This window comes from Tinamus guttatus, unplaced genomic scaffold (genome assembly GCF_059628265.1).
Source record: "Tinamus guttatus ecotype Peru unplaced genomic scaffold, ASM5962826v1 Tinamus_guttatus_pri_ptg001835l, whole genome shotgun sequence".
Lineage (NCBI taxonomy): Eukaryota > Metazoa > Chordata > Aves > Tinamiformes > Tinamidae > Tinamus > Tinamus guttatus.
The window spans coordinates 1-22,105 of record NW_028290369.1 but is presented as its reverse complement, the minus strand read 5'-3'; the positions used below and the strand labels follow the sequence as shown (position 1 = coordinate 22,105).

Genomic DNA, 22,105 nt, shown 5'->3' with positions numbered 1-22,105 from the left:
CGGGATTGGGGGACGGACACGCGGGGGGCGGGGGGGGGTGGGTCCCGGGCCCGGTTCGGAGGGTCCCGGTCCGGGGCGGGGGAGGGGCTGGTTCCGGGGGGCCCCGTTTTTTTTTTTGGGGGGGGGGGGGGTCCCAGTTCCTCTTGGGGTGGGGGGGGGGTGAATGGGGGGTCCCGCTGCAGGGGGCGGGGCCCCGGTTCGGAGGGCGGGTCCCAGTTCGGACGGTCCCGGTCCGGATGGTCCCGGTTTGGGGCGGGGAGGGGAGGGGCTGGTTCCGGGGGGGTCCCCGTCCCGTTTTCGGGGGGGTCCCGGTTCCGCTGGGGGGGGGGGGAGGGGGCAGGGGGCGGGGCTCCGGTTCGGAGGGCGGGTCCCGTTACGGGGCGGGGCGGGTCCCGGTCCCAGTTCGGACGGTCCCGGTCCGGGATGGTCCCAGTTTGGGGTGGGGGAGGGGGGGGGGGGCTGGTTCCGGGGGGGTCCCGGTTCCGCTGCGGGGGGGGGGAAGGGGGGCAGGGGCGGGTCCCCGGGGCGGGGGGCGGGTCCCGGTACCGGCGGGTCCCGGTTCGGGGGCGGTTCCGGTACCTGCTCCTGGGTCCGGGCCGCGCACGGGACAGAGGGGAAGTGACTCGGGGGGGCGGGGCCAGCGCGGGGGGCGTGTCCCGACCCCTCAGGGGCGTGGCCAGCCCGTCCCGCCGCGCGCGCCGCGAGCCCCCACCCCGGGAGGGGGCGGGGCCAAACCCAACCGGGGGGACGGGCCAGGGCGGGGCCCTCCGCGTGGCCCCGCCCCTTCACCCCTTTTATGTCCATCGGGGGCGGGGCTTCAAGGACGAGGCAGGAACGAGACGATGGTGGGGGGGGGGGAACGAGTTTATTGAGGGACACGGGGGGGCGGGGCCGGACGCCTGGGCCCCCCCTCAGGGGGCGGTGCCCGCCAGAAGCTCCACCCAGTCCGTGAGGGTGGGGGCGGCCACGGGGGGCTGCGGGGGGAGGGGGGATGCGTCAGTGCCCCCAAACTGCCCCCAGCCCCATAACTGCCCCCCTGGACCCCCAAACTGCCCCCCAGCCCCATAACTGCCCCCCTGGACCCCCAAGTGCCCCCCACACTCCCCCCAGTCCCACAACTGCCCCCCTGAACCCCCAAGTGCCCCCCCCCACTGCCCCAAGTGCCCCCCCAGCCCCATAACTGCCCCCCTGGACCCACCAATGCCCCCCAAGCCCCATAACTGCCCCCCTGGACCCCCAAGTGCCCTCCCCACTGCCCCAAGTGCCCCCCCAGCCCCATAATTGCCCCCCCAGCCCCATAACTGCCCCCCTGGACCCCCAAGTGCCCCCCCCACTGCCCCAAGTGCCCCCCCAGCCCCATAACTGCCCCCCAGGACCCCCAAGTGCCCCCCACACTCCCCCCAGTCCCATAACTGCCCCCCCACTCCCCCAAGTGGCCCCCCAGTCCCATAACTGCCCCCCTGGACCCCCAAGTGCCCTCCCCACTGCCCCAAGTGCCCCCCCCAGCCCCATAACTGCCCCCCCTGGACCCACCAGTGCCCCCCCAGCCCCATAACTGCCCCCCTTTGACTCCCAAGTGCCCCCCCCCACTGCCCCCAGCCCCATAACTGCCCCCCTGGACCCCCAAGTGCCCTCCCCACTGCCCCAAGTGCCCCCCCAGCCCCATAACTGCCCCCCAGGACCCCCAAGTGCCCCCCACACTCCCCCCAGTCCCATAACTGCCCCCCCACTCCCCCAAGTGCCCCCCCCAGCCCCATAACTGCCCCCCCGGACCCACCAGTGCCCCCCAGCCCCATAACTGCCCCCCCAGCCCCATAACTGCCCCCCTGGACCCACCAATGCCCCCCCAGCCCCATAACTGCCCCCCCAGCCCCATAACTGCCCCACTGGACACACCAGTGCCCCCCCAGCCCCATAACTGCCCCCCCAGCCCCATAACTGCCCCCCTGGACCCACCAATGCCCCCCCAGCCCCATAACTGCCCCCCCAGCCCCATAACTGCCCCCCTGGACACACCAGTGCCCCCCCAGCCCCATAACCGCCCCCCCAGCCCCATAACTGCCCCCCTGGCCCCCCAAGTGCCCCCCCCCCACTCACGGCTCCGGGGGGGCTGCGCCCGGGGGGGGGCAGCACCCGGACCCCCCCCGCCCCGGGGTAGCCGGGCTCGAGCAGCAGCGTCCAAAGGGCCCCGGACGCCTGGGCCCCCCCGGGCGCCCCCAGCAGCCGCACGCGGCTCCGCTCGGGCTCCCAGTCCAGGGCGAAGCTGCGGGAAGGGCCGGATCCCTGGATCCCCTTCCCGGATCCCTGGACCCCATTCCCGGATCCCTGGGCCCTGCCCGGACGCCTGGGCCCCTTCCCGGATCCCTGGATCCCATTCCCGGATCCCTGGGCCCTGCCCGGACACCGGGGCCCCTTCCCGGATCCCTGGGCCCTGCCCGGATCCCTGGATCCCATTCCCGGATCCCTGGCCCCTTTCCCGGATCCCTGGCCCCTTTCCCGGACACCGGGGCCCCTTCCCGGACGCCTGGGCCCCTTCCCGGATCCCTGGGCCCCTTCCCCATCCCTGTGACCCCCTTCCCGGACGCCTGGATCCCCCCTCCCTCCCCGACCCCTTTCCCAAATCCCTGGGCTCTTCCTGGACGCCGGGGCCCCTTCCCATCCCTGTAATCCCATTCCCAGATGCCTGAATGCCTCCACTCCCTCCTTCCCCGACCCTTTTCCCAAATCCCTGTGTCCTCCTGGATCCCCGGGCCCCTTCCCTGGATTCCTAGGCCCTTTCCCGGCTAGACACCTTTCCGGGATCCCTGGGCCCTTCCCCATCCCTGTGACCCCATTCCCAGACACCGGGGCCCTTCCCGGACTCCCGGGCCCCTTCCCCGACTCCCGGGCCCCTTCCCCATCCCTGTGACCCCATTCTCGGACACCAAGGCCCCCTTCTCCATCCGTGTGACCCCATTCCCGGACGCCAGGGCCCCATTCCCGGACGCTGGGGCCCCCTCCCCATCCCTATGACCCCATTCCCGGACACCTGGGCCCCTTCCCGGACACCTGGGCCCCTTCCTCATCTGTGTGACCCCATTCCCGGACGCCTGGGTCCCTTCCCAGACGCCGGGCCCCTTCCCCATCCCTGCGACCCCATTCCCGGACGCCGGGGCCCTTCCCGGACTCCAGGGCCTTTCCCTATCCCTGTGACCCCATTCCCGGACGCCTGGGCCCTTCCCGGACGCCAGGGCCCTTCCCGGACACCTGGGCCCCTTCCCGGACTCCTGGGCCCTTCCCCATCCCTGCGACCCCCTTCCCGGACGCCGGGGCCCTCACCGGCTCCGCAGCGCCGCCAGCTCCTCCCGCAGCGGCCGCTGCTCCCGGTGCCGCTCCCGAAGCTCCAGCAGAGCCAGCGGCCCCGGGAGCAGCTCCTGGAAAAGGGGAACGACGGCGGGAACGGCGGGATCCATGGGGCAGACCCCCAAGTGCCCCCGCCGGACCCCCAAGCGCCCCCCCCCGCTCACCGGGAGCCCCACGCGCAGGGGCGGGGGGGGCGCCGGGCCCGGCTCCAGCTCCGGCTGCAGCTCCAGCTCCGGCTCCGCATCCCGATCCGGATCCGGCTCCGCATCCCGACGGAGCAGCCGCAGCCCCTGCAGGGCCTCGAGGAGGCGGCAGCGGCGCAGGGCCCTGCCCGGACGCCGGGGCCCTTTACCCGGAGACCTGGATCCACCCGGACACCGGGGCCCCATTCCCGGACATCAGGGCCCCATTCCCATTCCTGGAACCCTATTCCCAAACGCTTGGGCCCTTTCCCGGACGCCTGGGCCCCTTTCCCGGAGACCTGGGTCCTTTACCCAAGTGCTGGGACCCCTTCCCGGACGCCTGGGCCCTTCCCAGACACTCGGCTCCTTTCCCAGATACCGGGGCCCCATTCCCGGACGCCGGGGCCCTTCCCGGACGCCTGGGCCCTTTCCCGGACGCCTGGGCCCTTTCCCGGACGCCTGGGCCCTTTCCCGGACGCCTGGGCCCCCTTCCCAGACATTGGGGCCCCTTTCCCGGACGCCTGGGCCCCATTCCCGGACGCCCGGCCCCTTCCCGGACACCGGGGCCCTTTCCCGGACACCGGGGCCCTTCCCGGACGCCGGGGCCCTTCCCGGACGCCTGGGCCCCTTCCCGGACGCCTGGGCCCCTTCCCAGACATTGGGGCCCTTTCCCGGACGCCGGGGCCCCTTCCCGGACGCCGGGGCCCCTTCCCGGACTCCTGGGCCCCTTCCCGGACTCCTGGGCCCCTTCCCGGACGCCTGGGCCCTTCCCAGACATTGGGGCCCCTTCCCGGACGCCAGGGCCTATTCCCGGACGCCGGGGCCCCTTCCCGGACGCCGGGGCCCCTTCCCGGACGCCTGGGCCCCTTCCCGGACGCCTGGGCCCTTTCCCGGACGCCTGGGCCCTTCCCGGACACCGGGGCCCTTCCCGGACACCGGGGCCCTTTCCCGGACACCGGGGCCCTTCCCGGACACCTGGGCCCTTTCCCGGACACCTGGGCCCTCCCGGACGCCGGGGCCCTTTCCCGGACGCCGGGGCCCTTTCCCGGACGCCGGGGCCCTTCCCGGACGCCGGGGCCCTTCCCTCACCCGCCGTCCCGCAGGGCCGCCCGGGCCCCCCGCAGGCTCCGCAGCTCCCGCTGCCCCTCGGCCACTCGAGCGCCCAGAGCCGCCACCAGCCGCCGCTGCGGGGACAGGGGGGGACACGGACACCGTGTGGGGACAGGGGGACCCGGACACCGTGTGGGGACAGGGGGGGACATGGGGGGGACAGGGGGACCCGGCCACCGTGTGGGGACAGGGACACCCGGACACCGTGTGCGGACACGGGAACACCCAGACACCGTGTGGGGACACAGGGGGACAGGGGGGGACACGGGGGGACAGGGGGACACCCGGGCTCCGTGTGGGGACAGGAGGGGACACGGACACCGTGTGGGGACAGGGGGACATGCGGACACCGTGTGGGGACAGGGGGGGACAGTGGGACACCCGGACACTGTGTGGCGACGGGGGGTACACGGACACCGTGTGGGGACACGGGGACACCCGGACACTGTGTGGGGACAGGGAGGGACAAGGGGACACGGACACCGTGTGGGGACGGGGGGGGACAAGGGGACACCCGGACACCGTGTGGGGATGGGGGGGACACGGACACCGTGTGGGGACGGGGGGGGACACCCGGACGCCTGGGCCCCTTAGGGGGGGACATGGGGGGTCTCCCGGATGCCTGGGCCCCATGTGGGGACATGGGGGAGTCTCCCAGACGCCTGGGCCCCTCGGGGGTCTCCCGGATGCCTGGGCCCCATGTGGGGACATGGGGGGGTCTCCCAGACACTTGGGCCCCTCAGGGGGGACATGGGGGGATCTCCCGGACGCCTGGGCCCCCCCCCGCTCTCACCTGCTGCTCCCGTCGCTCCCCCGTCGCCGTCTCGGCCTCCTGTTGCTGGGGGAGGGGCGGGGGGGGTCAGCGCCCCCCCAGCAGCCCCATAGGATCCCCTGGACCCATAGATCCCCCCCCAGCAGCCCCATAGGATCCCCTGGACCCATAGATCCCCCCCCCGGCAGCCCCATAGGATCCCCTGGACCCATAGATCCCCCCCCCGGCAGCCCCATAGGATCCCCTGGACCCATAGATCCCCCCCCCGGCAGCCCCATAGGATCCCCTGGACCCATAGATCCCCCCCCCCGGCAGCCCCATAAGATCCTCTGGACCCATAGATCCCCCCCCCGGCAGCCCCATAGGATCCCCTGGACCCATAGATCCCCCCCAGCAGCCCCATAGATCCCCCCCCCAGCAGCCCCATAGGATCCCCTGGACCCATAGATCCCCCCCCAGCAGCCCCATAGGATTCCCTGGACCCATAGATCCCCCCCCGGCAGCCCCATAGGATCCCCTGGACCCATAGATCCCCCCCAGCAGCCCCATAGGATCCCCCTGGACCCATAGATCCCCCCAGCAGCCCCATAGGATCCCCCTGCCCCCATAGGCCCCTATAGCCCCCTATAGACCCACCTGTCGGCGCCGTCGCTCCAGCGCCCGGCGCAGGGGGGGGGGCCCAGGAGCCCCTTTGTGGGTTGGGCCACCCCCATAGATCTCCCTACAGCCCCCCAATGCCCACAGACCCCTATAGCCCCCCCCCCGAGCCCCATAGACCCCTATAGGCTCCCATAGGCCCCTATAGGCCCCCCCGAGCCCCATAGGCCCCTATAGGCTCCCATAGGCCCCCCCGAGCCCCATAGACCCCTATAGGCTCCCATAGGCCCCTATAGGCCCCCCCGAGCCCCATAGACCCCTATAGGCTCCCATAGGCCCCCCCGAGCCCCATAGACCCCTATAGGCTCCCACAGACCCCTATAGGCCCCCCATAGCCCCCCATAGCCCTCTATAGACCCACCTGTCGGCGCCGTCGCTCCAGCGCCCGGCGCAGGGGGGGGCCCAGGAGCCCCCCCCGCTGCAGCTGGGCCAGGGCCCCCCCCAGGGCCCCCCCCAGCGCCCCCTGCAGCCGCCCCCGGGCGCCCTTGAGGCGGCGCCAGCGGCGCCGGGCGGATCCGGGGGGGCCTGCGGGGACGGGGGGGGGTCAGGGGGGGCCAACGGGGGGCCCCGGCGTCCGGGTATCCCCACGAAGGGGCCCCGGCGTCCGGGGGGCCTCAAGGAGGGATCCGGGGGTCCCCACAAAGGGGCCCCAGTGTCTGGGGGTCCCCAACAAGGGGTCCGGGGGTCCCCAACAAGGGGCCTGGGAACCACCAACCCACAAAGGGGCCCCGGCGTCCGGGGGGGCCTCAAGGAGGGATCCGGGGGTCCCCAACAAGGGGCCTGGGAACCACCAACCCATAAAGGGGCCCCGGCGTCCGGGGGGCCTCAAGGAGGGATCCGGGGGTCCCCACAAAGGGGCCCCGGCGTCCGGGGGGCCCCATAAAGCGGCCCCAGTGTCGGGGTGTCCCCAACGAGGGGGTCCAGGGGTCCCCAACAAGGGGCCTGGGAACCACCAACCCACAAAGGGGCCCCGGCGTCCGGGGGGGCCCCAATGAGGGGTCCGGGGGGGCCCAACACACAAAGGGGCCCCGGCGTCCGGGGGGCCCCATAAAGCGGCCCCAGTGTCTGGGTGTCCCCAACGAGGGGGCCCAGGGGTCCCCAACAAGGGGCCTGGGAACCACCAACCCATAAAGGGGCCCAGGCATCCGGGGGGCCCAACCCACAAAGGGGCCCCGGCGTCCGGGTGTCCCCAACAAGGGGTCCGGGGGTCCCCAACAAGGGGCCTGGGAACCACCAACCCACAAAGGGGCCCCGGCGTCCGGGTGTCCCCAACGAGGGGGTCCGGGGGTCCCCAACAAGGGGTCCGGGGGTCCCCAACAAGGGGCCTGGGAACCACCAACCCACAAAGGGGCCCCGGCGTCCGGGGGGGCCTCAAGGAGGGATCCGGGGGTCCCCACAAAGCGGCCCCAGTGTCTGGGGGTCCCCAACGAGGGGACCCAAGTGTCCCCAACAAGGGGGCCCAACAAAGGGCCCGAGGTCTGGGTGTCCCCAACCCACAAAGGGGGCCCAGGCGTCCGGGTGACCCAAACATGGGGCCCTGGCGTCCGGGAACCACCAACAAGGGGGCCCGGGTGTTCCCAGTGAGGGGGCCTGGGGTCCGGGAACCACCAACCCACAAAGGGGCCCTGGCGTCCGGGTGACCCAAACATGGGGCCCGGGCGTCCAGAGCTCAAGGACAAAGGGGCCTGGGATTCAGGTGTTCCCAACAAGGGACCTGGGAACCGCCAACCCACAACGGGGCCCCAGGGTCCGGGTGTCCCCAACAAGGGAGCCCGAGGTGTGGGTGTCCCCAACAAGGGGCCCAGGCATCCGGGACACCCTTGAAAGGGGCCCAGGCTCCATTGACCCTCCACCCTCCTGTGCTCACACAGGGGGCCCAGGCGTCCGGGACACCCTCCGGCTCCCCCAAAAAGGGACCAAGTGTCAGAGAAGGACCCGGGCGCCGAGGAGGGACCCGGGCATCGAGGAGGGACCCGGGCGTCAAGGAGGGACCCGGGCGTCAAGGAGGGACCCGGGCGCTAAGGAGGGACTCACGGAGCGCGGGTGGCGCCGGGGGCAGCGCGGGCGCCTCGAGGACGCCGAGCAGGAGGCGCACAACGCGCAGCTGCGTCAGCAACACCTTGTGCTTCCGCCGCGTGTCCTGTCAGGGAGAGAAACAACCCTATAGGGTGTCTAAGGAAACAACCCAACAGCTACAGGCGGACACGGGGACTCACCACGAGGTGCTGCGCGCGCAGCCGCGCCGGGATCTCCCCCTCGGGCTCCTCCTGCGGCTGCAGCGCGGCCTCCAGCGCCGCCATCGCCCTAAGGGGCCGCGCGGCCAAGATGGCGCCGGGCGCTGAGGCGAGGGGAGCCGCCTTCCCGCGCGCGGGAGCAGCGCGAGGCGCCATTGGCCGCCCCGGGGTCACGTGGGGCGCCCCCCGCTCGCCGCTCACCGCTCCGCGCGCTCCAGCGTCGCCGCCGCCGCCATCGCTGCCCGCGCGCTCGGCGCCCCGCCCCTCCCGCTCCCTTCCAGCCAATCGCCGCGCGGCGCCGCCCTCGCGCCGCGCTCCCATTGGCCGCGGCCTCCGGGAGGGCGGAGGCGGGAGCGGCGTTGCCCCGGGCAACGCGCGGGAGCGCGGGCTGCGGCCCGCTTCTTTTCCAGCCAATCGCTGCGCGCGCCGCCCTCGCCCCGCGCTCTCATTGGCCGCCGCCACAGGCACCACCGTTGCCCAGGGCAACGCGCCTCAGCCTCGCCCGCCCCCTGCTCCCTTCCAGCCAATCGCCGCGCGGCGTCCCTTCCCCACCGGGTTCCCATTGGCCGCCGCCGCAGGGAAGGGAGTGGCTGGAGCGGCGTTGCCCCGGGCAACGCGCCTCTCCCTCCCTTCCCCCCCTCCTCCTCCCCTCCAGCCAATCGCCTCGCGGCGCCGCCCTCGCGCCGCGCTCCCATTGGCCGCCGCCTCACGCCGGGGGGGCGGCAGCAGCGTCGCCCGTGGCAACGCGCGTGATCCCGGCCGCACCCCTCCCACTTTTGCCCCGCCCCCCCGCTCCCTTCCAGCCAATCGCCGCGCGCCGTGGCCTCCCCGCCGCGCTCCCATTGGCCGCCGCCTCAGGGAGCGCCGCGCGCGCTCGGGGCGGAGGCAGGAGGGGGACGGCGGCCATCTTGGAGGGAGGGAGGGAGGGAGGGAGGGAGGGAGGGAGGGAAGGGCGGCCATTTTGGGGCCGCCCCCCTTGGCCTCCCCATCCCGATCCGGGTCCCGGTCCCGGTTCCGGTTCGGGGCCGGGCCGGGCCGGGCCGGTTCGGGCCTGGCCGCCGCCATGGCCGCCGTGTGGCAGCAGATGCTGGCGGTGGATGCCCGGTGAGGAGGATGACGGGCGGGCGGGCAGGACGCCGGGGCCCCTTCCCCTTCCTTGGGGCGTCACGGAGCCCCCCGGGCCTTGCCGGGGGAGGAGGGGGATGTGGTTGCGTCGGGGTGTTGCGGGGGTTGTCGCTGGGCTGCGTTTCGGGGGTTGTCGGGTGTTGTTAAAGCCCCGACTGTTGTGGGGGCGTCGGGTGTTGAGGGGAGGATGGGTGTTGTGAGGCTGTCAAGCGCTGTGAGGCTGACGGGTGTTGTGGGAGCGGACGGTTTCTGGGTGTTGTAAGGGTCTTGTCAAGGGGCTGGGTGTTGTGGGGGTGTCGGGTGCCGTCAGGGTGTCGTGAGGGTTCGGGTGTTGTCGAGGAGCTGGATATTGCGGGGGTGTCAGCGGCCACCAGGGTGTTGTGGAGGTTCGGGTGTTGTCAAGGGGCTGGGTGTTGTGGGGGTGTCAGGTGCTGCTGGGGTGTTTTAGGGGTTCGGGTGTTGTCAAGGGGCTGGGTGTTGCGGGGGTGTCGGGTGCTGCCAGGGTGTTGCAGGGGTTTGGGTGTTGTCAAGGGGCTGTGTGTTGTGGGGGTGTCAGGTGCTGTCAGGGTGTTGCAGGGGTTTGGGTGTTGTCAAGGGGCTGTGTGTTGCGGGGGTGTCAGGTGCTGTCAGGGTGTTGCAGGGGTTTGGGTGTTGTCAAGGGGCTGGGTGTTGCAGGGGTGTCGGGTGCCACCAGGGTGTTGCAGGGGTTCGGGTGTTGTCAAGGGGCTGGGTGTTGTGGGGGTGTCGGGCGCCTCCAGGGTGTTGTGGGAGTTCGGGTGTTGTCGAAGGCCTAGGTGTTGTGGGGGTGACAGGGGCCGCCAGGGTGTTGTGGGGGTTCGGCTGTTGCCGAGGTGTCGGTCGTCGTGGAGCTTCCAGCCGCCTCCAGGGCGTCACGGGGTCGGTTCCAGGCGTCGTCCGCCTGTAGCCCGCATCCGCCTGACGCCAACAGCCGCGCGCCGCGCAGGTACGCCGCCTACCGCACGCCCAGCTGGCCCCAGTTCCGCACGCAGTACATGCGGCGCCGCAGCCAGCTGCTCCGCGAGCACGCCAAGGGCGGCCGGCTACAGGCGGACGCGCGCCGGTGGTACCTGCGCGTGCGGGGGCAGCTCCTGGCACAGCGCTACGGCCCCCTGTCGGAGCAGAGCAGCTGCCGGGCCTACAGCAACAGCCTCCTGCGCGGGAGCCGCACCACCCTCGACCGCATGGAGGTACAGGCGGCGGCGCGGGGGGGCGCGACAGGCGGCCGGGCGGCTGTGACACCCGGCCTGGGGGGTTATGGGCGTGTTCATGGCCATTACAGTGTTGCAGTTAAGAAAGTGTGACGCTGATGCGTCAGGGTGTGGGTAATCAAGTTGTTGTGACGCTTGTTGGGGTGTTGCGATATCCGTCCTGAGGGAGTAAAAGGACCGTGACACCCGTGCCGGCGAGCTGTAATGCCCATCCGGCCGCCTGTAGTTAACCGCACTGTTGTGACATTTGTCACGGTGTTGGGACAGCTATTTTGGGGGAGTTAAGGAACCATGACACCCATCCCAGGGAGTTGTGACATTCATCCGGTTGGTTGTAGGTAGTTACACTGTTGTGACACCTATCACGGTGTTGGGACACTCATCTGGGGGGAGTTAAGGGGCCATGACACCCATTCCAAGGAATTGTGACACCCATTCGGTTGGTTGTAGCTAGTTATACTGTTGTGGCACTTATCACGGTATTGGGACACCCATCCTGGGGGAATTACGGGGTTGTGACACCTGTTTTAAGGACCTGTGACACCCCACCGTTGGCTTGTAGCCAACCACGCTGTTGCGACGCTGGTCACGGTGTTGCGGCGCTTGTCTTGGGGGAGTTGAGCGGTTGTCACCCCTGCCTTGGGGGTGTGACAACCGGCCCGGGGGATATAGGGGGCTTTGCCGCCCGCCTTGGGGTTGTTGTGGGGCTGTTGTGACAACCGGCCTGGGCTTCCTGGAGTCCCTATGGCTCCCGTAGGGTGTGTGGGGCCCTATAGAGGTGCCCTATAGGGTGCAGTGGGTCCCTATAGCCCCTATAGGGGAGTGGGAGCCCCCCCCCTCCCATAGGGGTCGGGAGGGGCTCCCATAGCCCCATAGGGGGTAGTGGGGGTCCCTGTGCCCCTATAGGGCTTGGGGGGGGGGTTGTTTCTATAGGGGTGCAGGGCTCCCATAACCGCATGGGGGTCTGTGGATCCTAGAGGGTCCCTATAGGGCTTGGGAAGGTCCCTATAGGCACTGGGGAGGGCTCATGGGCCCTGGGGGGTCCCTATAGGACCTGGGAAGGTCTCTATAGGCAGTGGGGGGGTCCATGGGCCTTAGGAGGTGTCTATAGGACCTGGCAAGGTCCCTATAGGCAGTGGGGGGGCCGTGGGCCCTAGGGTGTCTCTATAGGGCCTAGAAGGTCCCTATAGGCACTGGGGGGTCCATGGGTCCTAGGGGGTCCCTATAGGACCTGGGAAGGTCTCTATAGGCAGTGGGGGGGTCCATGGGTTCTAGGAGGTGCCTGTAGGGCCTGGGAAGGTTCCTATAGGCACTGGGGGGGGGGCGGGGGCCCTGGGGGGTCTCTATGGGGTCTGGGCAGGTCCCTATAAGCAGTGGGGGGTCTGTGGGTCCTGGGGGTCTCTATGGGGTCTCGAAGGTCCCTATAGGCCGCGGGGGCCCCATAGGGGCCGGCACCCCCTCTAGCCCCCCCGCCCCCCCCAGGACTTCGAGGACGAGGGGCGGCCCCGGGGGCAGCGGCGCTCGTTGAGCTGGGCCCCCCCCGCCGGAGGGACCCCCCGCGCGGCCCCGACGAGCGGTGAGGGGGGCCGGGCCCTATGGGGCAGGATGGGACCGCTATGGGGCTATAGGGCAGGATGGGACCCCTATGGGGCAGGATGGGACCGCTATGGGGCTGGAGGGGACCCCTATGGGGCTATGGGGGAGCCGGGGCCCTATGGGGCCATGGGGCAGGATGGGACCACTATGGGGCTATAGGGGGGCCGGGGCCCTATGGGGCTATAGGGCAGGCTGGGACCCCTATGGGGCTATGGGGCAGGATGGGACCCCTATGGGGCTATAGGGGAGACGGGGCCTATGGGGTATGGGGCAGGCTGGGACTCATATGGGGCTATAGAGCAGGCTGGGACCCCTATGGGGCTGGGGGGGAGCCAGGGCCGTATGGGGCTATGGGGCAGGCTGGGACTCCTATGGGGCTAGAGGGGGGACGGGGCTCTATGGGGCAGGCTGGGACCCCTGTGGGGCTATAGGGGGGCCGGGGCCCTATGGGGCTATGGGGCAGGCTGGGACCCCTATGGGGCTGGGGGGGAACTAGGGCCCTATGGGGCTGGGGAGGAGCCGGGGCCCTATGGGGCTGGGGAGGGGCTGGGACCCTATGGGGCTATAGGGCAGGCTGGGACCCCTATGGGGCTGGGGGAGAACCAGGATCCTATGGGGCTGTGAGGGGCCAGGTGCTTGGGCGCCTATGGGGCTATGAGGGAGGCCGGGGCCCCTATGGGGCTATTGGTGCAGGGTGAAGATACCTGGGCCCTTATGGGGGGGGGGCAAATGCTTGGGCCCCTATGGGGCTATGGGGGAGCCAGGGCTCCTATGGGGCTGTGGGGGGGGGCCGGACGCCCTCCCGGACGCCTGGGCCCCGGGGGGTGTTGTTGGTGCCCAGGGGGTGTTTGGAGGTGCTCAGCGGGTGTTGTGGGGCCCGGGGGGTGTTTGGAGGTTCCCAGGGGGTGTTGTGGGGCCCAGGGGGTGTTTGGAGGTTCCCAGGGGGTGTCATTGGGGCCCAGGGGGTGTTTGGAGGTGCCCAGGGGGTGTTGTTGGCGCCCAGGGGGTGTTTGGAGGTGCCCAGGGGGTGTTGTGGGGCCCCGGGGGGTGTCACTGGGCCCCGGGGGGTGTCGTGGGGCCCTCCCGGACGCCTGGGCCCCCCCAGCGCCCCCGGGGTGGTGCCGACGCCGCTGGCCGACGCCAGCCGGGCCATGGCCGGGGACACAACCCTGGGCGAGAACTACGCGTTCGCGGGGGTGTTCCACGTGTTCGACCAGCACAGCCAGAGCGCCGGTGAGCGGGGACATGGGGGGACATGGGGGACATGGGGACATGGGGGACATGGGGGACATTGGGGACACGGGGGGACACGGGGGGACATGGGGGGACATGGGGGACATGGGGGGACATGGGGGACACGGGTGGACATGGGGGACAGGGGGACACGGGGACAGGGGGACACGGGGGACACGGGATATGGCGGGACACAGGGGACGTGGGACATGGGGAGACATGGGACACAGGGGGACGCGGGGGGACATGGGGGGACATGGCGGGACATGGAGGACACGGGGGGGACATGGGGGGACACGGGGGGACATGGGGACATGGGGGGACACAGGGGGACACGGGACGGCCTGGGGGCCCCTTCCCTGCTCCCGGCTCCAGGGCGGTTCCAGGGGCTCCCAGACGATTCCCGGCGCTCCGTGGCGCTTCCCGGCGCTCCGGGCGCGTTCCCGGCTCCCCATTCCGACGCGCCGCTCCCGTTCCGTGCAGTGCCGCAGATCCAGTTCGCCCACGACGAGCGGCACCTCCTGGCCTGTTGTTCGCTTGACGGCACCATCTCGGTGTGCCGGCTGGCGCCGGGGCCGCCGGCGGTGCTGCGGGTGTTGCGCGGCCACGGCGCCGGCGTCGCCGACGTCGCGTGGTCGCTGGCCAATGACCGCCTGTTGTCGGCGTCGCTCGACGGGACCCTGCGGCTGTGGGCGGCCGCCGAGGGGCGCTGCGTGCGGCGCGTGGCCGACCCCGACGGCGCCGCGCTGTTGTGCTGCGCGTTCCAGCCGCTCAACAACAACCTCACCGTGGTGAGTGACACCAGGGGGACACCGGGAACACCTTGGGGACACGAGGGACGCGTGGGGGACACGAGGGACAGGCGGTTGGGGGTGTATTGTGTTCCCGTGTGTCCTGGTCCTGCTGCCCGTTCCAACCGCTCAACAACAACCTCACCGTGGTGAGTGACACCTTGGGGACACCGGGAACACGTTGGGGACACAAGGGACACGTGGGGGACACGAGGGACTGTTCCCGTGTGTCCTGGTCCTGCTGCGTGTTCCAACGGCTCAACAACAACCTCACCGTGGTGAGTGACACCTTGGGGACACCGGGAACACCTTGGGGACGCGAGGGACGCGTGGGGGACACGAGGGACAGGCGGTTGGGGGTGTATTGTGTTCCCGTGTGTCCTGGTCCTGCTGCGCGTTCCAACCGCTCAACAACAACCTCACCGTGGTGAGTGACGCGTTGGGGACACAAGGGACACGTGGGGGACGCGAGGGACTGTTTCCGTGTGTCCTGGTCCTGCTGCGTGTTCCAACCGCTCAACAACAACCTCACCGTGGTGAGTGACACCTTGGGGACACCGGGAACACCTTGGGGACACCACGGGGACATGGGGGACACCAGGGACACGCGGTCGGGGGTGTATTGTGTTCTCGTATGGCTGTATCACGTTTCTGTGTGCCCTGGTCCTGCTGCGCGTTCCAACCGCTCAACAACAACCTCACCGTGGTGAGTGACACCTTGGGGACACCAAGAACACCTTGGGGACACGAGGGACGCGTGGGGGACACGAGGGACAGGCGGTTGGGGGTGTATTGTGTTCCCGTGTGTCCTGGTCCTGCTGCGCGTTCCAGCCGCTCAACAACAACCTCACCATGGTGAGTGACGCGTTGGGGACACCGGGAACACCTTGGGGACACGAGGGACGGGTGGGGGACACGAGGGACTGTTTCCATGTGTCCTGGTCCTGCTGCGTGTTCCAACCGCTCAACAACAACCTCACCGTGGTGAGTGACATGTTGGGGACACCAAGAACACCTTGGGGACACGAGGGACGCGTGGGGGACACGAGGGACAGGCGGTTGGGGGTGTATCGTGTTCCCGTGTGTCCTGGTCCTGCTGTGCGTTCCAGCCGCTCAACAACAACCTCACCGTGGTGAGTGACACCAGGGGGACACCAAGAACACCTTGGGGACACGAGGGACGCGTGGGGGACACGAGGGACAGGCGGTTGGGGGTGTATTGTGTTCCCGTGTGTCCTGGTCCTGCTGCGTGTTCCAGCCGCTCAACAACAACCTCACCATGGTGAGTGACGCGTTGGGGACACCGGGAACACCTTGGGGACACAAGGGACGGGTGGTCGGGGGGTATCATGTTCCCGTGTGTCCTGGTCCTGCTGCGCGTTCCAACCGCTCAACAACAACCTCACCGTGGTGAGTGACGCATTGGGGACACCGGGAACACCTTGGGGACACAAGGGACACGTGGGGGACGCGAGGGACTGTTTCCGTGTGTCCTGGTCCTGCTGCGTGTTCCAACCGCTCAACAACAACCTCACCGTGGTGAGTGACGCGTTGGGGACACCAGGAACACCTTGGGGACACGAGGGACAGGCGGTTGGGGGTGTATTGTGTTCCCGTGTGTCCTGGTCCTGCTGCGCGTTCCAGCCGCTCAACAACAACCTCACCGTGGTGAGTGACACCAGGGGGACACCAAGAACACCTTGGGGACACAAGGGACGCGTGGTCGGGGGGTATCGTGTTCCCGTGTGTCCTGGTCCTGCTGCCCGTTCCAACGGCTCAACAACAACCTCACCGTGGTGAGTGACACCTTGGGGACACCGGGAACACGTTGGGGACACGAGGGACGGGTGGGGGACACGAGGGACTGTTTCCGTGTGTCCTGGTCCTGCTGCGTGTTCCAACCGCTCAACAACAACCTCACCGTGGTGAGTGACATGTTGGGGACGCCAAGAACACCTTGGGGACACGAGGGACGTGTGGGGGACACGAGGGACGTGTGGTCGGGGGGTATCGTGTTCCCGTGTGTCCTGGTCCTGCTGCCCGTTCCAACCGCTCAACAACAACCTCACCGTGGTGAGTGACACCAGGGGGACACCTTGGGGACACAAGGGACGGGTGGTCGGGGGGTATCGTGTTCCCGTGTGTCCTGGTCCTGCTGTGCGTTCCAACCGCTCAACAACAACCTCACCGTGGTGAGTGACATGTTGGGGACACCAGGGGGACATGAGGGACAGCAGGGGGACACCGGGAACACAAGGGACGCGTGGTCAGGGGGTATCGCGTTCCCGTATGGCTGTATCGTGTTCCTGTGCGTCCTGGTCCTGCTGCGACTTCCAACCGCCCAACAACAACCGCACCGTGGTGAGTGACGTGTGGAGGGGACACGAGGGATGCGTGGCACACATGAAGGACACCTAGGGGACACAAGGGACACGTTGGGGACACAAGGGACACGTGGTCAGGTGGTATCAGGTCCCCATGTGACTCAGCACCGTCGTGGTGACGTTGCCACGTGGTGATTTAGCCATGCGGGTGACGGCGCCCCGTGGTGACGTTGCGGTGCAGCGATGGTGCCGCGCGGTGACGTTGCTGTGCGGGTGACATTGCTGCATGATGCCATTCCCACGGGTGACATTCCCACGCCGGTGCCGTTCCCACGCGGTGTCATTCCTGCGGTGCTGTTCCCACGGTGACGGTGTTCCCGTGGTGCCGTTCCCACGGTGACGCTGTTCCCGCGGTTCCGGTGTCCCCGCAGGCCGGCAGTGCGTCAGGCGCGCTCCGGGTCGTCAACGTCTCCACGGGGAAGGCCGCGCGCGGGTGACGCTCCCGCGGTGACGCTGTTCCCGCAGTGACGCTGTTCCCGCGGTGCCGTTCCCACGGTGACGCTGTTCCCGCGGTTCTGGTGTTCCCGCGGTGCCGTTCCCACGGTGACGCTGTTCCCGCGGTTCCGGTGTCCCCGCAGGCCGGCAGTGCGTCAGGCGCGCTCCGTGTCCTCAACGTCTCCACCGGGAAGGCCGCGCGCGGGTGACGCTCCCGCGGTGACACTGTACCCGTGGTGTCGTTCCCACGGTGACGCTGTTCCCGCGGTGCCGGTGTTCCCCCGGTTCCGTTCCCATGGTGACGCTGTTCCCGCGGTTCCGGTGTCCCCGCAGGCCGGCAGTGCGTCAGGCGCGCTCCGTGTTGTCAACGTCTCCACCGGGAAGGCCGCGCATGGGTGACGCTCCCGTGGTGACGCTGTTCCCGCGGTGACGCTGTTCCCGCGGTTCCGGTGTTCCCGCGGTACCGTTCCCACGGTGACGCTGTTCCCGCGGTTCCGGTGTCCCCGCAGGCCGGCAGTGCGTCAGGCGCGCTCCGGGTCGTCAACGTCTCCACCGGGAAGGCTGCGCGCGGGTGACGCTCCCGCGGTGACGCTGTTCCCGCAGTGACGCTGTTCCCGCGGTGCCGTTCCCACGGTGACGCTGTTCCCGCGGTTCCGGTGTCCCCGCAGGCCGGCAGCGCGTCAGGCGCGCTCCGTGTCGTCAACGTCTCCACCGGGAAGGCCGCGCGCGGGTGACGCTCCCGTGGTGACGCTGTTCCCGCGGTGCCGTTCCCACGGTGACGCTGTTCCCGCGGTTCCGGTGTCCCCGCAGGCCGGCAGTGCGTCAGGCGCGCTCCGCGTTGTCAACGTCTCCACCGGGAAGGCCGCGCGCGGCGGTTCCGGCCGCCTCCCGGGCCGCGTCCTGGCCCTCTGCTTCGACGGTACCGGGAGGGTCCTCTGGGCCGGCGACGACCGCGGCTCCCTCTGCTCCTTCCTGTGCGACCCCAACACCGGTACCGGCACCGGGGGGGGGCCCGGGGGGTCCTGGGGGCGGGGCCAGTCCGTGGGGGGGGGGGCGGGGCCGGTCTGTAGGGGGCGGGGCTGGTCCGTGAGGGGCGGGGTTGGTCTGTAAAGGGGCGGGGCCTGACCATGGGGGGGCGGGGCTGGTCTGTAGGGGGCGGGGCTGGTCTGTAGGGGGCGGGGCTGGTCCGTAGGGGGCGGGGCCTGTCCTCAGGGGGGTGGGGGCAGGGCCTGTCTGTAGGGGGCGGGGCTGGTCCGTAGGGGGCGGGGCCTATCCTCAGGGGGGTGGGGGCAGGGCCTGTCTGTAGGGGGCGGGGCTGGTTTGTAGGGGGCAGGGCCAGGCGGTACTGATCCATAGGGGGGCGGGGCCGGTCCGTAGGGGGTGGGGCCTGTCCTTAGGCGGATGGGGCGGGGCCAGGTGGTACCGATCCATAGGGGGGCAATGCTTGTCCATAAGTGGGCGGTGCTGGTCCGTAGGGGGGCGGGGCCTGTCCATAGGGGGGCGGGGCCGGGTGGTACCACTCCGTAGGGGGGCGGAGCCAGGCCATAGCGGGGCGGTGCTGGGCAGTACCAGTCCCTAGGGGGCGGTGCTGGTCCATAGGGGGCGGTGCTGGGGTGTAGGGAGGCGGGGCCAGGCCATGGGGGGGCGGGGCCAGGCAGTACCGGTCTGTAGGTGGATGGTGCTGGTCCATAGGGGGGCGGGGCCCGTCCAGAGGGGGTGGGGCCGGGCAGTACCGATCCATAGGGGTCGGTACCGGTCCATACCAGTCGGTACCGCTCCACTCTCCCCCCAGGGCGCCTGTCGCTCGGCTCCCGCCTCTCGGTCCCGCTCCATAGGGGTTCAGTACCGGTCCATAGGGGTCGGTACCGGTCCATAGGGGTTCAGTACCAGTCCATAGGGGTTCAGTACTGGTCCATAGGGGTCGGTACCGACCCATAGGGGTTCGGTACCAGTCGGTACCGGTCGGTACCGGTCCGCTCTCCCCGCAGGGCCCCTGTCGCGCGGCTCCCGCCTCTCGGTCCCGCTCCATAGGGGTTCAGTACTGGTCCATAGGGGTTCGGTACCGCTCCATAGGGGTTCGGTACCGGTCAGTACCGGTCGGTACCGCTCCGCTCTCCCCAGGCCGCCTGTCCCGCGGCTGCCGCCTCTCGGTACCGCTCCTTAGGGGTTCAGTACCGGTCCATAGGGGTTCAGTACCGCTCCATAGCGGGTCGGTACCGGTCCATACCGGTCCATACCGGTCGGTACCGCTCCGCTCTCCCCAGGCCGCCTGGCCCGCGGCTCCCGCCTCTCGGTACCGCTCCATAGGGGTTCAGTACCAGTCTATAGGGGTTCAGTACCGGTCCATAGGGGTCGGTACCGGTCGGTACCGGTCCATACCGGTCGGTACCGCTCCGCTCTCCCCAGGCCGCCTGTCCCGCGGCTCCCGCCTCTCGGTCCCGCTCCATAGGGGTTCAGTACCGCTCCATAGGGGTTCAGTACCGGTCCATAGGGGTCGGTACCGGTCCATACCGGTCGGTACCGCTCCGCTCTCCCCAGGCCGCCTGTCCCGCGGCTCCCGCCTCTCGGTCCCGCTCCATAGGGGTTCAGTACCGGTCCATAGGGGTTCAGTACCGGTCCATAGGGGTCAGTACCGGTCCATAGGGGTCAGTACCGGTCCATAGGGGTTCAGTACCGCTCCATAGGGGTCGGTACCGGTCCATAGGGGTTCAGTAGCAGTCCATAGGGGTTCAGTACCGGTCCATACGGGTCGGTACCGGTCCATACCGGTCCATACGGGTCGGTCCCGCTCCGCTCCCCCCAGGCCGCCTGTCCCGCGGCTCCCGCCTCTCGGTCCCGGCCGGCGGCTCCATCACGTCGCTCTCGGCCCGGGCCTGGGCCAGTCGCGAGGGCCCCGACCCCTCCCTGCTGGTGAACGCCTGTCCCGACCGGCTCCTCCTCTTCCGGTGACGTCAGCGCGCTGGCCACGCCCCCCGGGGGGGAGGGGTGGGTTGTGCTGACCCCGCCCCCTCCGGTGTCTCCACCCCCCAGGGCGGGGCTCCACGGGTGGGGGGAGGGGCGAGCTGTGGCTCTGGCCCCGCCCCCTCCTTTGTCCCCCCCAAAGGGGCGGTCCCAGGGGGCTGGGGGCGGGGCTCCATGGGCAGGGGGTGGGGCGTTCCGGGCCTGTCCCCGCCCCCAAGGGCGGTTCCAGAGGGCTCGGGGCGGGGGCTCCCCTGGCGGGGCGTTCCGGGTCTAACCCCGCCCCCTCCCCGTGTCCCCGCCCCCAGGGTGGTGCAGGAGGGCTCGGGGCGGGGCTCCCGTGGTGGGGGGCGGGGCGTTCCGGGTCTAACCCCGCCCCCTGCCGTGTCCCCGCCTCCAGGGTGGTGCAGGAGGGCTCGGGGCGGGGCTCCCCTGGCGGGGGGCGGGGCGTTCCGGCTCTAACCCCGCCCCCTGCCGTGTCCCCGCCCCCAGGGTGGTGCAGGAGGGCTCGGGGCGGGGCTCCCCTGGCGGGGGGCGGGGCGTTCCGGCTCTAACCCCGCCCCCTGCCGTGTCCCCGCCCCCAGGGTGGTGCAGGAGGGCTCGGGGCGGGGCTCCCCTGGCGGGGGGCGGGGCGTTCCGGCTCTAACCCCGCCCCCTCCCCGTGTCCCCGCCCCCAGGGTGGTGCAGGAGGGCTCGGAGGGAGTGTTCCGGGTCTAACCCCGCCCCCTCCCCGTGTCCCCGCCCCCAGAGGCAGTCCCGGAGGGTTCGGGGGGGCGGGGCGCTGTGGCTCTAACCCCGCCCCCTCCTGTGTCCCCGTCCCCAGGGGCGGTCCCGGGGGGGCTGGGGGCGGGGCTCCCCTGGCGGGGGGCGGGGCGTTCCGGCTCTAACCCCGCCCCCTCCCCGTGTCCCCGCCCCCAGGGTGGTGCAGGAGGGCTCGGGGCGGGGCGTTCCGGCTCTAACCCCGCCCCCTCCCCGTGTCCCCGCCCCCGGGGTGGTGCAGGAGGGCTCGGGGCGGGGCTCCCCTGGCGGGGGGCGGGGCGTTCCGGCTCTAACCCCGCCCCCTGCCGTGTCCCCGCCCCCAGGGTGGTGCAGGAGGGCTCGGGGCGGGGCGTTCCGGTCTAACCCCGCCCCTTCCCCGTGTCCCCGCCCCCAGGGTGGTGCAGGAGGGCTCGGGGCGGGGCTCCCCTGGCGGGGGGCGGGGCGTTCCGGCTCTAACCCCGCCCCCTCCCCGTGTCCCCGCCCCCAGGGTGGTGCAGGAGGGCTCGGGGCGGGGCGTTCCGGCTCTAACCCCGCCCCCTCCCCGTGTCCCCGCCCCCAGGGTGGTGCAGGAGGGCTCGGGGCGGGGCGTTCCGGCTCTAACCCCGCCCCCTCCCCGTGTCCCCGCCCCCAGGGTGGTGCAGGAGGGCTCGGGGCGGGGCGTTCCGGCTCTAACCCCGCCCCCTCCCCGTGTCCCCGCCCCCAGGGTGGTGCAGGAGGGCTCGGGGCGGGGCGTTCCGGCTCTAACCCCGCCCCCTCCCCGTGTCCCCGCCCCCAGGGTGGTGCAGGAGGGCTCGGGGCGGGGCGTTCCGGCTCTAACCCCGCCCCCTCCCCGTGTCCCCGCCCCCAGGGTGGTGCAGGAGGGCTCGGGGCGGGGCGTTCCGGCTCTAACCCCGCCCCCTCCCCGTGTCCCCGCCCCCAGGGTGGTGCAGGAGGGCTCGGGGCGGGGCGTTCCGGCTCTAACCCCGCCCCCTCCCCGTGTCCCCGCCCCCAGGGTGGTGCAGGAGGGCTCGGGGCGGGGCGTTCCGGCTCTAACCCCGCCCCCTCCCCGTGTCCCCGCCCCCAGGGTGGTGCAGGAGGGCTCGGGGCGGGGCGTTCCGGCTCTAACCCCGCCCCCTCCCCGTGTCCCCGCCCCAGGGTGGTGCAGGAGGGCTCGGGGCGGGGCGTTCCGGTCTAACCCCGCCCCCTGCCGTGTCCCCGCCCCCAGGGTGGTGCAGGAGGGCTCGGGCGCCCCCGGGCTCCGCCTCCGCCGCACGTTCCCCACGCGGCACCGCGGGCAGCGCGTGCGCAGCTGCTTCTGC

At 71.2% G+C, this 22,105-nt stretch overlaps 1 protein-coding gene and 2 long non-coding RNA genes across 5 annotated transcripts; 1 reads left to right on the top strand and 2 right to left on the bottom strand.

Annotated features, from left to right (window-relative positions):
• Window positions 1-910: 910 nt before the first annotated feature.
• LOC148590023 (uncharacterized) lies at window positions 911-3,596 on the bottom strand. The gene is made up of 4 exons (XR_015914384.1): window positions 3,507-3,596; window positions 3,319-3,413; window positions 2,098-2,263; window positions 911-974 (listed from the first exon to the last, which is right to left on the bottom strand). It is a non-coding gene; the product is annotated as an uncharacterized LOC148590023 (long non-coding RNA).
• Window positions 3,597-5,411: 1,815 nt separating this feature from the next.
• LOC148590022 (uncharacterized) lies at window positions 5,412-8,546 on the bottom strand. Of its 3 annotated transcripts, none has more exons than XR_015914381.1 (3): window positions 8,280-8,422; window positions 6,425-6,588; window positions 5,412-5,472 (listed from the first exon to the last, which is right to left on the bottom strand). It is a non-coding gene; the product is annotated as an uncharacterized LOC148590022 (long non-coding RNA). The 3 variants fall into 3 exon arrangements; XR_015914383.1 differs by lacking the exons at window positions 5,412-5,472; window positions 6,425-6,588 and adding exons at window positions 8,097-8,203; window positions 8,499-8,546 and having other exon boundaries at window positions 8,280-8,367; XR_015914382.1 differs by lacking the exons at window positions 5,412-5,472; window positions 6,425-6,588 and adding an exon at window positions 8,097-8,203.
• An 810-nt stretch (window positions 8,547-9,356) lies between these two features.
• On the top strand, window positions 9,357-22,099 carry LOC148590021 (WD repeat-containing protein 13-like; the record flags this gene model as incomplete). The annotated part of the gene is given in 9 exon segments (XM_088539559.1): window positions 9,357-9,401; window positions 10,387-10,630; window positions 12,134-12,202; window positions 12,205-12,227; window positions 13,353-13,480; window positions 13,964-14,271; window positions 17,901-18,081; window positions 19,894-20,035; window positions 22,012-22,099. Coding segments are annotated over 9 exon segments (1,224 nt in total), but the record flags the coding sequence as incomplete, so codon positions are not given.
• Between the last annotated feature and the right edge of the window lie 6 nt (window positions 22,100-22,105).